The sequence below is a fragment of the Delphinapterus leucas genome, chromosome 9, assembly GCF_059928025.1.
Source record: "Delphinapterus leucas isolate spDelLeu-1000000601 "Yukka" chromosome 9, BTC_Dleu_Yukka2, whole genome shotgun sequence".
Lineage (NCBI taxonomy): Eukaryota > Metazoa > Chordata > Mammalia > Artiodactyla > Monodontidae > Delphinapterus > Delphinapterus leucas.
The window spans coordinates 48427399-48445389 of record NC_143137.1 but is presented as its reverse complement, the minus strand read 5'-3'; the positions used below and the strand labels follow the sequence as shown (position 1 = coordinate 48445389).

At 39.1% G+C, this 17991-nt stretch overlaps 1 protein-coding gene across 1 annotated transcript in view; it reads right to left on the bottom strand.

Annotated features, from left to right (window-relative positions):
* Window positions 1-17991, bottom strand: part of HIBADH (3-hydroxyisobutyrate dehydrogenase) — a 105420-nt gene that overhangs the window by 10108 nt on the left and 77321 nt on the right. Inside the window, exons 5-6 of the mRNA XM_022584505.3 lie at window positions 4656-4789; window positions 3004-3080 (exon numbers count right to left, since the gene is read on the bottom strand). Of these exons, the coding sequence (XP_022440213.1) occupies window positions 3004-3080; window positions 4656-4789 (211 nt within the window). The remainder of the gene's footprint in view (window positions 1-3003; window positions 3081-4655; window positions 4790-17991) is intronic.

Here is a 17991-nt window from a genome sequence, read left to right as displayed (position 1 = left end):
CAGGAAGCTAAAATTATGCTTGTGGGAAAGTTCTCATCTTGAACGGCCTTCTAGAAGTTTGACTGTTTTAAGCTTCTTTTGGTGGAAGGAGACAATATGGCTGTTGCTAGAGGGGCCTGGGCCCTGTTGGCAATGCATACAACTTGTTATACCGCCCATATTGAAAAAAAAAGCAAACCAAACAAAAAACATAATTTCCTGCAGAACAAAAATGAAAACAAAAAAACAAAACTCATATTACCAATGTTATTCTTATGTGGTGCACGGGAATAAAACCTCTCTAACGCAAGTAAGGCCCTTTCAGTACCATAAAACTATGTTCTGAGTCCTAAATAGATCCCAATTAGAAGGCAGAAAGTTCTAGTAAAAAAGAATTTCTAAATATGTTGTATACCAATATTGTTTATGCTTTACTTTTTTATAGCATTTAAAAATCTCACTAACATCCATAAACACTCATTGTAAAAGATCATAGGGTCAACAGTTTAAAACTATAAGGTTTTATTCTTCTATTTATAAAAGGGAAACGTCAGTGTTCAAGAAAAGACACTGACTTATGAGAATGAAATTAATCAGAAACGATCACTTCATGGGAATAGGTAACTCAATTTGTAAATGTTGACATTAATTCTCTCAAAAAATTTTTACTTCAGAGTGAACAGAATATAAATGTGGCTGAACCACTTTGATGCTATACTACTTTGTGGGAATTTACTACTTGGGAATTTATGCTTGCTGATGCCAATTTTCTCTTTCACCTTGCAATGCTCAATAAATCGTGGCCGCTCTCTATACTCTATTAGAGAACATTCCTGTCATTTTAAACCATGTCTGTAAACCATGGAGAAAAGACAATAGCAGAAGCAATCATTTTTAGGACTTTCAAACCACTGAGAATCTCTGTAAGATAAACCGATAAAATCCTAATGTCATGAAAATAAGCAATTCATTAGTACAATGTAGAGCACCATAAACTTACAAATTATTGTAACAGTTAAGTAAAAGCAATGAGTTCCTGCTTTGTGTTCAGACGTGTGTGTGTGTAAATATTTCATTTACACACATATACATCAGTAACAATAACAGAGTTTTGGAAAAATTAAACATTGAAAGTTTCATATTTCTAAATATTGTTTTTGTCATAGTGGATCAAGGCCAACAATAAGGGAAAATCTATTTATTGCTTCTGCTCTTAATATTGCTGTTTGGAATTTTATCACTTTCTTTTCTCTTTGATAATAAACTTACCCTAGTAGCCAATGTATACATTTCATTGTATACATTTTATTCATTTGATTCAACTGATTTTCATACTATTCCTTATTAGCTGGCTTTTGGAGTTAGACTTCCATAAGCACTTATTGTACAAAAACTTCATTTTAGAATGATCTAATAAGACTTTTGCTAGGAAAATTATTTGAGGAATGCTAGAGGATGCCTAAGGAACATTCTGATCCAGTGACGTTTAAAGTAAGCAGCAGAATATAAAATAAACTGGCAAAAAGAGAGGGAAACTTCAGTATAGTATAACCTAGGCTTTTACTTTTTTTATTATATACTCATTTATATCCAGAAAAATGAAAATAAAATTCTAAAGATGCAAATGCATACTAATGCTCTAATCCTACTGTCAACACCAATTAATTTTGTATGCAATTTTGGTTCCAGAAATTTACGTTTTCCTCCTCCATAAAATTAATCTAGAGGATGAACATAAAAACAAGTTACTAGTAACCGGTTTTTCAATTATGATAAGTGACCCATAGCCTAAACTACAGACATAACACTCTGAACAGCTTCTTATATACCACCAGTTTTATTAAGGCTTTGTACAGATATGCCTTACCATCTTACAGACATTCAATTTTAAAATGTAAATGGTACAGGATATTGATAAACCAATTAGCGCTGATGCAAAGCAAATTCCTCTTTTGTCTCAATTACAACATGACAACTTAATAGGTCAAGACAGTTTAACATCTGAGACAAGGGCAATTCAATAAAACAACAGCATCTTGATATGGTAATTAAGAGGAAATGTGAATCCATTACTGTGTTTTAAAAAATATCTCAAGCACTTTGGCTCTTTTTATTGCTTTCATCAAAAGCTATGGTATGAAACACTATTCTGATTTGTGATATATTTGGCAAGCAGTTTGGGGACATGTGAAGAAAACACCTCAGTAAAAGCATCTTTCTCATTAAGCATTTTCTAAAGTAAGAAATGTATATTTATTATATTCATGAAATGCAAAACACCCCAAAAATTAATTAGGTGATTAATCATATGTAGCATTCCTAACCCAAAAGATTAAAGGCTAAAATTAAGACATTAACCTTAAGCATTCTAAAGGATGATCACCATCGCAGGAAAAACTGAATTCCTGAATCACTTTCAGCAAAGTATGAATGCCATTTTTATTTCAATGAAAAGACATATCCTTAATATAAAGTAACAGAACCCTAGGGAAGTTAAAATGAAAAGAGTTATGCATACGAGTTGCAGCTGTATGAATGCCATCCAGTTTATCCTGAGAATAAACAACCAAGAACCCTTTTAGTGTAGATTTTGGGGGCTATATTTAAAATAGATACATAAAACCAGTCACATGGTAGCATAACACCTGAATTCACTATACATTAAAACTGTATTTTATACAAATGTGTCCTACACTGCCAGAGATTGTTTAAATTTTATAGTAAAAGTGTCTCTTGCATTTCGACATAATAGAAGAAATGGAGCTCCCATATAAAAAGGATAATGTAACTTCAAATATAAAGCACAATACATTTTATGGCTTATGGCAGAGAGCATTCATGCTCTCCAGGGTCCTATTGGTCGTCCAATAAGCAAAGTCTATTAAAGTTCAATAATGAAATACTTTCACAATGTTCCTGGATCAACTGATTTATCTCTCATGAACATTTGTTTTCAACATCAGAAAATCAAAACGGAAAGCTCATAAAAACTGTTAGTATATGAAAATGTACTATTCAACAAACCTGATTCCCAGATTCATAGCTTCAGCGGTTCCAATCATACTAATAGCTAACAGCAAGTTGTTGCAGATCTTCGCAGCCTGAAAATAAATTGAGTACATATTAAATATCTTTATTTTCAAGCTATAACTCACAGGAAGATTTCTTCACCCTATTCCACGTTTCTAAAAGTAAGAGCATTCAACTGTTGATTCTTTCAAAGGAGGAAAGGCACTTGGTGCTGCAAGCCTCCCTCTGAGCCTAACACAAGATCCCAGAGCAGGCTGGGAGGGGGTCCTCTTCCCCTAGGGAAGAGCTCTGCAGTGTGGCGACTGAGCTACTCCTATGGGCGCAAGCACAACAGGGAATACTGATTGATGTGGCACAACTGCTCCTTCAGGAATGAGGCTGACATTCTAACTGGGGAAACAGGAGTAACACACCAAATGAAAAGGCAATGAACAAGCAAACACAACTAAGTGGTAAACTGTATGGTACAAACTGCAAGACAGAGACAGTTAGGAGTGCAGAGAAACCAGATCACTGAGGGCAGGTGCAGAGAGGAAGCAGAACCTGAAACCATCTCTCAGAAGGCCAGGAAGGATTTAAATAGGCAAGAGAGGGAAAGAAGGAGAGCAGGGAAAAAAATAAATACGCAAGGGCATGAGATATTCCTGAGAACAGTAAGAAAATGGACTCATGTGCAGTGGTTTTAAGGAATGAGGAGAAGTTTGATAGTTAAGACTAGGTCAAGAGCTACGGAAGCTAGTGTCCACGTTTGACGTGGTACGAAATAGGGATCTGTGCAAAGTGTCAGAACTGGGAAACCTATGATGATACAAGCATCTTGATGGAGTTGGTTTTGGTTACAATGTTGGCAAAGTGGTAAACCTGGTATCCAGAGATCTACTAGGCCCTGTGAACAGTAAACAAGGTGTGAGATAATGAAAGATTGAACCAGGTAATGCATGGAATGAACAAGATAGCCAACAATGAGAGCCACTGAAGCAAAAATCAATAGAACCTGGAGACTGACTGGACCAGGGAATGGAGACAACAGATATATCTAAGATCATACCAAAGTCCTGAATAAGATAAAGCTGGTACCAGTGACCAGGACAAAGCAGGAAGAGGAGTGAGTGACAGTGTGTGTGTGTTGGGTGGGAGGGGGACAACCAGTTTGATTTCAGAGTTCATTGTAGTCATTCACCTCTACCTGATCAGAGAATCGATATAACACATTTCTTAATGAAAATGATCTGTTTTTTTAAGAAAAAGATTAAAGTGCATAGGTTACTTCTACCCGACAGTACTACAAATAGAGCTGTGGCGAGCAGTTACAAAATTAGAGGGACGATAACAGCAAATCAGATAACACGAGCACTTCATATAGAAGCTGTTTTAAGGATAATTTCTGTGGTCACTGGGATAAGTATGTCAAAGTCTGAAACGATGGAACTTTTGATGTCTTTTTAAATTACCGGTTTATCTCCGCTTACTTCCAACAGGAATGATGGAAAACTAACTCATTCCAAATTAATTTTAGAAATTCTGAGCAAACAAAGAATCCACAGATTGAACAGAGGAAGGAGGAATCAAATTGTGGTCAGGAAAGAAAAATGAACATTAGCTGATTCTACATCATCAAGTCAGTGTCACTGCTGTGCAAACGTTACCTGCCCAGTCCCGACGGCTCCACAATGCACCACATTGGAGCCCATGCACCCCAGAAGCTCTTGGGCAGCAGCAAATTCTTCTTCGGCTCCTCCCACCATAAACGTGAGGTTCCCAGACCGAGCAGCTCCCACACCTGAATAGTTTGGGGGGTAAAGGGATGGAAGAAGAGGGTTACATTTCTTCAAGTGTTTAAGTATATTATAAAATTAGAGAAAATCCTCAAACCAAATGAAAACACCTTGCCTCCAAGTTATATTTATGTCAGGCATAAGCCTCTCTTGGAATATTTTAATTGTCAAGTATCATGCAGGTTACTTATAAGCCAAAGGGGACATACAGATTCAGTCAAACTCTGTACTCATCTCAAATATTTTGGCACGATCATGGAGTACCATGGGGATTTTAAATGTGAATTTTATTATTCCCATGCATCTCTTATTCTCCTGAGAAACCTATTCAGTAATAGAAAGTATATTAAAAAGATGACCTGTGCCCTGACCAGCACGGGAGCAGCCAGAGGGGTCAGCTGCCCGAGTCTGGACCTGGGGTCTCTGGCTCACTCGCTCGCTCTCTGCACACTATGTACAGATGAGATCTACAAAGAGAGGGACTTGTCTCTTTCTCCCATAAACAAGTAGGCATTTCAGATGGAAAGATTCTTTGTAGGTAAAGATTCTCTAAGGTAGGGCTTCCCTGTTGGCGCAGTGGTTGAGAGTCCGCCTGCCGATGCAGGGGACACGGGTTCGTGCCCCGGTCTGGGAAGATCCCACATGCCGCGGAGCGGCTGGGCCTGTGAGCCGTGGCCACTAAGCCTGCGCGTCCGGAGCCTGTGCTCCGCAACGGGAGAGGCCACAACAGTGAGAGGCCCGCGTACCGCAAAAAAAAAAAAAAAAAAAGGTTCTTTAAGGTAAAGAAAACAGTTGCTTAGCTAGACTGATTACTCTGATGTGCACTTTCTAATATTATTTGATTTTTCTTTTCCCTCCTGCTATACAGGCACACATAGCTTGAAGATTTTGTGGGGTCAGTTCCAGACCACCCCCATAAGGTGAATATTACAATAAGGTGAGAGTCACATGAATACTGTAGTCTATTACATGGGCAATAGCATTATGCCTATAAAAACAATGTACACACCTTAATTTAAAAATTCTTTACTGCTAAAAATGCTAAGCATAATCTGACACCTCAAGGTTACCACAATATTTGTCTTTTTAAAATAAATTACTGAAGTATAGTTGATTTACAATGTCATGTTAATTTCCGCTGTATAGCAAAGTGATTCAGTTATACATATATACATTCTTTTTAAAATTATTTTCCATGATGGTTTATCACAGGATATTGAATATAGTTCCCTGTGCTATACAGTAGGACCTTCCTTGTTGTTTATCCATTCTATATACAATATAATAGAAAAACCCAATATTTGTGAAGAGCAATAAAATGAGGTATGCCTGTACACCTTTTGGGCAATTCATTCTTAGTGATATGTCAGGAAGAAGAAATAAACTTTAACATTGGTTTGGTCACTCCTTAGCAAAGGTTTGATGTATGTTCACTAATGGAAATGATTGGAGAAGCAACTTCGACTTCAGCACAGAAAATATGGCCTAGACTTGTCTTAAAAAGGAAGTGGGGGGGAACTTCACTCATCTAAATTTTTATTAAGTGTGTGGAAGAGCTATATTAGTACAATTTTTGCCTTTACAACTTATTTATAGTACAGCTAGGAATAAAGAAACCATAACTGGGGCTTCCCTGGTGGTGCAGTGGTTGAGAATCTGCCTGCCAATGCAGGGGACACGGATTCGAGCCCTGGTCTGGGAAGATCCCACATGCCGTGGAGCAACTGGGCCCGTGAGCCACAACTACTGAGCCTGCACGTCTGGAGCCTGTGCTCCGCAACAACAGAGGCCGCGATAGTGAGAGGCCCGCACGCTGCGATGAAGAGTGGCCCCTGCTCGCCGCACCTAGGGAAAGCCCTCATGCAGAAACTAAGACCCAACACAGCCAAAAATAAATAAATAAATTTATTAAAAAAAAAAGAAACCATAATTGTACTATGTATCAAACCTGGCCATTCGAATATACACAGCTGCAAGTAATGGCCTACTTTTGAATTTAATTTATTCAATGAATACACAGTTTTTAATACATAAAAAGCCAAATGAGGAGATCCTTATTTCATTCAAATTGTGAATATTTTGCTACTGCCAAACCAATTAGCCTTTCTATTTTACAGTTCATGCTATTTTTAACTAATTATTAAAAGCAAAAGAAGTCAGCATTATGTTAGCCAAACAGTGTTGGTAGAGGAAGTGCCCACATGTTTTGAAAGCCTGAGATGCTTATAAATGGTTAAATTACATTATTTCACAATATTTTCAGACACTGTGGAACTGGTTATGTACAAAAACCCAATTATAAGAAATGCTTTTAATTAACTCATCTGTGTCATTTGAACATTCTGATAATGTTGAAGTTTAAGTGACTGTCATTTCGTTAGTTTCTAATTTACTTCACCAAGGCGGTGGGATCATTAATGTTTTACAATTATTTTTGCTCAATTTCTATGGCCATTTTAATTTGAACCACATAACCAACCTCACTCTAAATCCTGTTGCTCTGACCTGGAGAAATTATGTAGACGATATAAGTCAAAGCTTACAAACAAATCCAGCACCATCCATCATAGGTCAATAGCTTTGTATCTAGATTACAGGCTGCTAAATAGCTTCAGAGAGTCATTTATTAAAGGAAAATTAATGCCGACAATGGTTCTCAGCTGGTTAATCTTTTGACAGGTGTACTTTCTCACGTGTTCAAACATGCACTTCAAAAAGAAGAAATACGTTACTTAAGAGAAGACCACAAAAGAATAATTCATCTTTTAATTCAGAAGTCTGTGGTATTTCCACTCCTTCCTCCTCTCATTATGGTGGTGTAATTATTTCCAGCTTTATCATAATCTACATTCAAATGTAAGGGTCTGACTAAACTGGGTAATTCTGAAGTTTTGGCATTCCCTGGGACCAAATTCTAACTTTCCATGCATATTCAACCATATGACACTATCAAGGCTAGTCCCATTGCAAAGGCAAAATTAAGAACTAAGTTATCCCCAAATAAATGCAACCATTTTGAGCTTTGAAATAACATATAGAAAGCTAGAATGCTAAAGCTGTGTTAAGACATCTCATGGATTTCACAAGACATTGTATATAAATATTTTGATGTCTATGAATAAGAAACCATAAATTACATTGCCATGCCATTTTAATTCAGGTCCACTCCCCAAAATAGGAAAATATAGAATATATAATTAGGCAGCTGAAAGAATATTGGGAGAAGTATTTATTTTACCTTACATTTTAGTAATTGTACATACAAAACCAAAATATGTCCTGTGCTTAATTTTATTACAGCATTTATACACCTTATTAATTAAAATCTTTGACTTTCTTACCCAATTCCTCCGTGACACCATAAAGCACTCACAAGGTGAGCATTGGGCCATGTTTATGTCAGCATTCCCTTATCTGTCACAGTGCGTGATACATTCAATAAATAGTTGTTCAGTAAATTAATTTATGAGCATGGAACAAACAGTAAAGGATCTGGAGATGAAATTTCTGGTTTTGGGATGTGCTGGCTATGTTATTTGTTATTATAAACAAATTACATAACTTCTCTGAGTTGCAGTGTATAAAATAGGAAAAGCATTAATAACTTCTTCATAGAGTGGCTGTGAATATGTGATGCTGTAAAATATAAAATGCTATTTAAATGTAAGGCCTTACTACTTTATAACCTGAATCTGCAAAGTGGGAGTTTCATCCTCACCTATGTAATGCCTTGAGTCCTTTCCTATTTGGTTACCTAAGCCACTGTCTTTTCCAGGATAATTTTAGCCTCTCTGGCTAAACACTGGCTGGCTTGAGCCAATCCTATAAATAATGGAAGCAGGCTGGTCCAGATTAAGAAATACGGGACTGGGCGTCCCTGGTGGCGCAGTGGTTGAGAGTCCGCCTGCCGATGCAGGGGACACGGGTTCGTGCCCCGGTCCGGGAAGATCCCACATGCCGCGGAGCGGTTGGGCCCGTGAGCCATGGCCGTTGAGCCTGCGCGTCCGGAGCCTGTACTCCGCAACGGGAGAGGCCACAACAGTGAGAGGCCCGCGTACCGCAAAAAAAAAAAAAAAGAAATACGGGACTTCCCTGGTGGCGCAGTGGTTAAGAATCCGCCTGCCAATGAAGGGAACGTGGGTTCTAGCCCTGGTCCGGGAGGTTAAGAATCCGCCTGCCAATGAAGGGGACATGGCTTCTAGCCACAGAGCAACTAAGCCCATGCACCACAACTACTGAGCCTGCGCTCTAGAGCCCGCGGGCCACAACTACTTAAGCTCGCGTGCCTAGAGTCCATGCTCCGAAACAAGAGAAGCCACTGTAATGAGAAGCCCGTGCACCGCAACAAAGAGTAGCCCCCGCTCAACACAACTAGAGAAGGCCTGAGCGCAGCAGTGAAGACCCAATGCAGCCAAAAATAAATAAATAAATCTTTAAAAAAAGAGAAATACTAAAGTGGTCCATAGCCAGTGATATGAAGATTACAGTGAAGACCTCTTGTAAAACCTTTCAAAAGCATCACAGCATGGGAAAATGACAAGAATGCTGCATTTGTTTGGTTTTATTCATTCAGCAAAGTTAATCTACTAAGAATCAAGCCCATGGTAAGCCCTAGGGTTATAGATGAATACCATATGTCCCTGATCCTTAAGTTACACATCTGTGATCCAGCCCCTTCTCTCCTTAGCCATCACTACCACCTGGGCTGAGCCATCACCATCTCTCACCTGAATTACTGCAATAGCCTCCTACCTGATCTCCCTTTAGCTCTTGCCTCCAAAGTCTATTCTCCATACAGCAGCCAGAGGAATCCTTTTAAAATACAGCTGAACCTTGAACAATGCAGGGGTGAGGGGCACTGACGCCCCGCACAGGTGAAAATCTGAGTCTATTCATGGTCAGCCCTCTGCAGCTGCAGATTCAACCAACCATGGATCGTGTAGTACAGTAATATTTACTATTGAAAAAAATCTGCATGTAAGTACATCTCCTGTTGTTCAAGGATCAACTGTATAATCTAGTTCATGTTCCTACCCTACTCTCCAGACTCCAAAGTGTCCCATCACTCTCATATAAAATCCAAAGTCCTACAAAGTGGTACGTGACGTGGCCCTTGGCTACCTCTCCTATCTCATTTCATACCATTCTCTTCATTGCTCTCTGCTTTCCAGCCACCCTGGCCTCCTTGCTGTTCCTGAAACAGGTCAAGTAAGTTCCCATCTCAAAGCTTTGCACTTGCTATTCCTTCTGCCTGGAATGTTCTTTTCCTAGATATTTATGACTTGTTTCCTTTATTTCATTCAGGTTTCTTCTAAAAATTCACCTCTTTAGAGAGGCCGTCCCTGACCCCTCAACCTAACAATCTAAAATGGCATCCTGCCACTCTCTATCCCTTTTTCCTGATTTAATTTTATTCACAGCATTGATTTCCACCTGTTTATATTAACACGTCTATTTGTTTCTGATCTGTATTCCCTACATGAAAATTAGCTCCATGAGAGCAGCAACTCTGGCTTATTCACCCCATATTCCCAGTGTCTGGTACATAGGAGATGCTCAGTAAATACAGTATGTATTCCAAGAGAGAAGAGGAAGCAATGGTGAAGGGAAAAGCAAGGAAATGAGTGACTGCAGTATGTGCGAGAGCTGCTCTCCTAGAGACACAAACAAAGCACCTGTCGTTCTAGCAAGTTTTTTCACCTATAAGGTGAGATGATTAGACAAGATTATCACTGAGTTACTTTTAAGCTTTTGAAATTCTGTAATTTGGGATTCTCAAGTTCACATACATACTTTCCCACATCATATTAATACACAAAACTGCAGTATGTTTCATTTTATGCAAATAATATATAAAAAGTTCCAGATTAGAGAAAAGAGATAGAAAATGAATTTTCTCATGTAACGACGGTAATTAAATCTGACAAGCCTAAAGACTTGTGGTTGCCTTTAATGCTTTATCTAACGCTTTCCTGTGATGATGTCTCCCGTGTTTCTCTCTCATGACCCTAGAATCAGAAAAACTGAACTCATTTGTACAGACAAATGAAAAGGCAAATGCCCAAACCATTCAAAATGGCTGGCGGACTACCCTGCTCTTAAAGTGATAGACATCTATCACTTCTCTTGGTAGCTGTTTGATTTCAATCAACCTTACAGTAGAGAAGCACTTTAAATCTAATCCAAGTCTCTAAGTCTCTCCTCCCCTTTATAGAAAAGGTATCACAGGGAGCCTCCATTATCTAAACTACCTTCCTTCTTTCTTTCCTGCCACTCCTACTAAGAGTTGACATAAAAAATGTGACCATTCGAAATCCATTCCTCAGTGGTTCTCAACCCTGAGAATGACAAAGAAACAGTCCTTGCCCTCAAGGAGTCTGACAACTAGTGTTTGTGGTGGTGGCAGTGTGTGGGTGTGTGTGTATGGAGATGGGAAAAGAGATAAGGAAAACACACAGATATGATGAATAATAAAAGACTGTTGGGCTTCCCTGGTGGCGCAGTGGTTGGGAGTCTGCCTGCTGATGCAGGGGACACGGGTTCATGCCCCGGTCCGGGAAGATCCCGCACGCCGCGGAGCAGCTGTGCCCGTGAGCCATGGCCGCTGAGCCTGCGCATCCGGAGCCTGTGCTCCGCAAAGGGAGAGGCCACAACGGTGAGAGGCCCGCGTACCGCAAAAAAAAAAATAAATAAAATAAAATAAAAGACTGTTAATGCATGCTACAGGAGAGGTATACACATAGTTGTAAGGAGGTTCAAAGAAGAAAATATCAGCAGTAAGTAGCTCTTCAGTGCCTTTAACAACTTGCTAGATCTCTGTGCTAGGTACAATCATTCAGGGAATAAGCATATTTTCTAAATCAAAAATTAGGACCCGTTTTCTGGTATTAGGAGACATGTACTCAGAAGTAAATGCCAAAAGGTAGCGTCATATACCAAGTGTCAGGTGGATGAGGACAATCTCCACCATATCCCGATTCCCCCTTTCCTTCTGTTTTTCAACCTCTATCATCAAAAGAATTATGATTCTCAGAAAGAGAAAGGGTGAAGAAGCAAATAAGAAATTGTTCTCGGAGAGTAATGGTCTTACTGTTAACTGTCGGTAGGTTTGTGAAAACTTTGATAAGAATACAGGTATTATGAATCCACTTGTAAATTGTGTTCAGAGCAGTTTCAAATAACATGAACTGAGCAAATAATTTTGTCTGTTTATACAGACACTGAGTTCTGCCTGTTATCTAAATGTACATAATAACCTACCTCTCTTTACAACAGATTTGAGTTTGCTTACTAGAACAAAACAATCAGAAAACTGAAAATCGGAATTAAGAACAAATACCAAAATGAAACCATAAGATTTCACAATGAATTTCAAATACAGATCTCAGTTTTTTGGCAAACCCTATTTGGGAGAGAAATAAAGCAGTCTCAAGGAAAACATAACTTATCCTTGAACTAAATTACATGCTTAAAATATTATTTGGAACTTTATGCAGGCAACCGTAAATGAAGTAATGGACAATGTTCTTCATATTTTTACATCAAAAGCAGTGATAATTTTTTCAAGTTAAACTGAGCTAAAACTCAGTTCCCACTTTACATCATTTTCTGGCTAATCTTAGCCTTGTACCTGTAATATAAGTCAATATTAATAACCTCATTCTAATATTTATGTTGATCCTAATCTTTGGCATTTTTATTTGACAGAAGAACCAAAACAGGCTGAAGTCTTAAGTTACGCATTAACATGAACGTGACCGGCAGCTGAAGACATTATTCATTATTCCTCACCATTTCTATATAGTCTCACAGTTTCTATTTTTTCCATTAAGTTATTTTCTCTGAAGTACTTAAATGTTTATGTTTCGGCAAAAAAGAGACCTACATAATTCACTGTATCTTCCCCCCTTTTCTTGAGTTGCAGGAGGCAATAACTTTCTCTTCTTTCTCCTTAAATGGTTTCTGATAATTTCATTTTTAATATTCTTCTCAATGAACTCCAACCACTTCTCTGGTTTCCTCATCTACCCTCTGCAACAAAACCCACTATGCAATGCATACTGGAAACCATTTACAGTGGCTGTCATGTGCAATGACTTTTCATGCATCCATGCCTTTCCTGGGCTGTTCCCTCGTAAGAAATTCCCTTCCCTTTCTTCTTTGCCTAACTCCTGCTTATCTTTCAAGACTCAACTCAGGTCAACTCTGAGAAGCAGTGCATGACCATGACCCCCTTCTTCTATTCTTATAACATTCCTAGTGATATCTCTAGTAAAGCACTGATAACTAATCAATGGTTTTTCTGGTATCTTGATAAGATCCTTATAGGCATGAGCTGTTTGAATCTTAGCATCCAGCATGTGTCTGATAAACATTCACTGTCTTTTTAGGAGGTAGGCAGAGAAGAAATCAATGATCAATAAAATGACCAAGAATAGTAAGGCACTGTTTTCTAGCTTATCAAAAAAGCTCAACTTTGGAGCAGCATGATTCTCCACATGTGATAATGGCATTTTCACTTATTGCTGAATAAACATGCATGAGCATAAATGCACACGTATGGAGACATTATCATGAAGACTTAAAAAATGAACCTGTGATCTGAGTTGTGACCTGGAGTGAAGGTCACACCACCTGGACCAGTTACAACACCTCTCAGTCTTGGTTGCTCCATCTGAAAATGGTGATATAAAAACACCTGCTATACTTAATTTGAAGCTCAAATGAAAGAATACATTGGAAAGATATTTTACACAGTTATTACCCTGGTATGATAAAAAACTTAAACATAACAAAAAGTAGATCTACTCAGCTTGAACATGTCGAAGACTTTAGCCTAGCAGTAGCAAAGAACTGAAATATAGAATTTAGCCTTACTGAGAAGCTGAACCAAGGGATTTGACAGAAAAACTATTATGCAAGTGCAGGTAACTTAGAATAACCATTTATAAGTCACAAATAAGGAGATCATTTTCGATCCTATGACTCTTGAAAGAAGTCTTCAAATCCAGAGAAGGAAGAGATGGAAATCTAAAAAGTACAATCGAGTTAGATTTGTCTTTAATACTGTAAAAATCCTGCCACCAAAGCACTCTCATTGATATACAGCAAAACGTAGTAAATCACTTAATTTACTCAAAAGAACTTAAATGTTTTAACCAGTCTGCCATCAAAAGAGATCAAGAAGAGGGCCAATGGGACTTGGGCTGCAATGTGAGCCATCTTTAAAATGCAATTGTTCTAATCATTTTCTACAGATGCAGCCTCACAAGGGGCTGCTGTCACAGGGACCATTTACGACTTGTTATGGTGTCTCTATTGTTTACCAGCGACATTCGCTGAAAAAGGCGACAGCTGGGACAGAAAGCTGCTACTCAACGAACAATATAATCTCGTGAAAGTAATCAACAAATTTAAGGGTGTTAATTAACTTTACACTTTATCATGTTCAATTAGTTGTCCTTTCTAGAAAAGATTGCCGTGCACAATCAGTTTAGAGCGTGCCATGTTTGATTTGTAAGTGATCACTGTTTCTGTTTCAGAGTCCATGTCAGATGTTCTCTTGGGTTTTGGTGACACAGATGAATGGCTCTGCACATGTTAGGGGGTGATCTGGTTTAACATAAGCCAGCATAACATAACCCCTTGTTAACACTATTTCTGGCATTATCCAGGCTGGAAACGGAAAAGCAAAAACGTTCACTGCACTGTTCTGGAGCCAGATAAACAAAGTTTAGTTAGTTTTTTCCTGAAATAAACATAGACACAAATACATGGAGAAATAATCAATTTTTCATCATTATTTTTCAAAATAAGACTTTCCTTTTGGGGGCATGTTTGGGATCATTTCCTCCCAGCAAGATCTCGAAGCTCTGCTACATTATGCACAAAGCACCACTGTATCCTCAGCCTTTACAAAGGCAGATAGCCTTTTCCATGGCAGGTGAACAAATGCCAGGGATGTGTTGTTAAGTACTAGCTGGTGTTAAATTCTTGAATGTGACTTTTAAATCCAGACGCTCTATTTTATAAGTGTGGGAAATCTGCAAGGGAGTATATTAATCTATGAATGCAATGTGTTTTTCTCTTACCTTTAATGCACCTGTTCCTACTTGCTAATAGCATAAGGAAAAGTTCATGATGCAGTGACAATATATTCAGTACTGCATTTTAATGAAAGTCACTGCAGTTCCTCTGAACTGATAAATAAAGCTTTGTATCAAAATATTTCATAAGTCATTGATGCAGTGAACAAAACCCAAATCTGAGGTTTGGCAAAAGGTGTCCATCTATAAGAAAACAAGCAACGGACATGCATCTATCTCTTTAAAAACAAAACAAACAAAACACTCATCTACATAGGATTTTGAAACATCTTCATAAAGCTGCACCTTGCTCTTTCAGGCTAGCTGTTTCCCACATAATACAAATTAAATGCATACAAATAAACTACAGCTGGTCAGCTAGTTACAGCACACAAGGACAAAGCTGAACTTCTTCAAAATAGAAAAGTTGTTAACTCTGAAAGCTAATAATGTCCTAAGTTAAATATTAAAGAAGGAAATTATAGGCTCTATCTGAAACAGCTGAAACCACAATACACAGCAGCAGAAAACATTAGTTTTCTGCAGAAGATCTGCAGGGAGAAGGGAAGTGGTCGATAGATCCTTAAATTGGAAGCAATAGCCATTCTTCTATCCCAAGTTGGCAGCTGCTACATTTGCAGACCTGGTTCATTATTTACCCATAATGACCATCAAGCTGCAGTCAAAGTCAGATCACAACAACTGTCAGCAGCTCTTTTAATTAGCCTTGTTTGAATTCAGATAAATATCACAATAGACCTGCTTATGCTGAAAGAGCAACAGAATGTTCCGCATGGAGCTGGGCTGGTTTGAGAAGGACCAACGCAGAAAAGAAGCCATCAGAGTGGGGTTTTTAAAGGGTGGGGTAAATCAGAGAATGAAATGGTTTGCTTTTATTTTGAAAATCACTTTAAAAAGCAATTCTCTGACATCCACCCCAGATCAAGATGGTACATAACATTGGATTTGCTATGAAACGCTAGCCTCCTAAAAGCTACATATCTGGAGCCCAAGGAGAAAGTTAACGATGTCTTGGGAGAATGTAATTTTTAAAACTCCATCTTGCAGATAATGTATCTTTCAGCTTTAAAAACATCATTTTTAAAAGCCAAATAAGAAATCTGGTATTAAACAGCTTGCAGCCTTTACGTCCTTCTATTTTACTTTCTTTACAAGTTGCATAATTTGCAACATTTTTCTGTGATAGGAGTCAGATACCTCCCTGTACATTTTCTATACATTCCTTGCATTCAGCATTAACAATCACAAAGTATAGCAAAGGCTAATAAACCAAGTTGAGTAATCCAATCACTGCCATATTCCACAAACCTCTGGGGTTCCCCTCCATCTCCAGTTTGCTTGAGAAGAAACACAAGCATAATGATCATCCGCCCTCTTTTTTTTTTTTGCGGTACGCGGGCCTTTCACTGCTGTGGCCTCTCCCGTTGCGGAGCACAGGCTCCGGACGCACAGGCCCAGCGGCCATGGCTCACGGGCCCAGCCGCTCCGCGGCATGAGGGATCCTCCCGGACCGGGGCACGAACCCGTGTCCCCTGCATCTGCAGGCGGACTCTCAACCACTGCGCCACCAGGAAAGCCCCCCCGGCCCTCTATTTTATAGAGAACTGATTGTTCATATGAGTTCTGCTATAACTTTGGGGGAAGGTAAAAGGAGTGATGGCTGACAAAGAAGGGAGGGTAGACAATAAGGAGGAATAAGCAAAAGGCCAGGTGATAACCTGGCAGCAAATCAGAGTAAACTCAGGATAGCAAGAAACCAAAGATTATGAAGGCTGTGCTAACAAGCTACACTCAGCTAACTGGGAATTATCGTCTCCAGAACCCACTGGGGAATCCCTTGAGAACCTGGACTCTGGAATTGTGGGGCAGGCATAGTTGAAGAGGTGGCACTTCCAAATGTAAGCCAGCCGTAGTCCACTCTGCCATTCTTTCCAGCCCCTTAGTTATTCAGTACCCTTTTGCCACCACTTCTATGTTGCATGATATCATATTAAGAAAGGGTAATTATCAGATCTGCATGAGGATCAAGGACACATTATTGTTTATGCAGAGTTTAGATCTCACTTACTATTTCCTTACTGAGTAGAGAAACAATCCTATAGAAAGTAATAAAAATTATTATATTTGTGGTCAACTTCAAGTACTAAAACCTATAGAACAAAACTTTTACTGAATACTGTGAGACCAAATATGTGGTAAAGGCCACTACTGAATGTTGACGATGTAAGCGGTATGAGAACTCTGCACCTGGTTTCATGAGAATGAATCATGGCAGAAAGGAATGTTTCTTGCCCTACCTTTTTTTCCCTGAAAGTAAAGAATAAGCCATATACATCATCCTATCACAGATGACACGACAGCCTTCTCCCTCCTCACCTCTTAATACAAACTACCTCCTGACTACACTCACAGCCAGCAGCTTCATTTCGTTCAGGATGCTGAATACAAAGTCAACTTGTCAGTTCCAAGTCTGGCTCAGTGTACCTGAACCAGGATCTATTCTGTAAGAATACCAAAGAAAACCTCACGTCCGTTAGGATGGCAACTCTAAAACAAAACAGAAGTATAACAAGCAATGGCGACAGTGTGAGAAATTAGAAACCCTATGCGTTGTTGGTGGGAATGTAAAACGGTGCAGAAGTACAATGGAGTATTATTCAGCCTTAAAAAGGAAAGAAAGGGGCTTCCCTGGTGGCGCAGTGGTTGAGAGTCTGCCTGCTAATGCAGGGGACATGGGTTCGAGCCCTGGTCTGGGAGGATCCCACATGACGCGGAGCAACTAGGCCCGTGAGCCACAACTACTGAGCCTGCGCGTCTGGAGCCTGTGCTCCGCAACAAGAGAGGCCGCGATAGTGAGAGGCCCACACACCACGATGAAGAGTGGCCCCCGCTTGCCACCACTAGAGAAAGCCCTTGCACAGAAACGAAGACCCAACACAGCAAAAATAAATTAATTTAAAAAAAAAAAAAAGGAAAGAAATTCTAACACATGCTACAACATGGATGAAACTTGAGGACATTGTGCTAAGTGAAACAGGCCAGTCCCCAAAAGACAAATGCTGTATGAGGTACCCAGAGTAGTCAAATTCATACAGACAGAA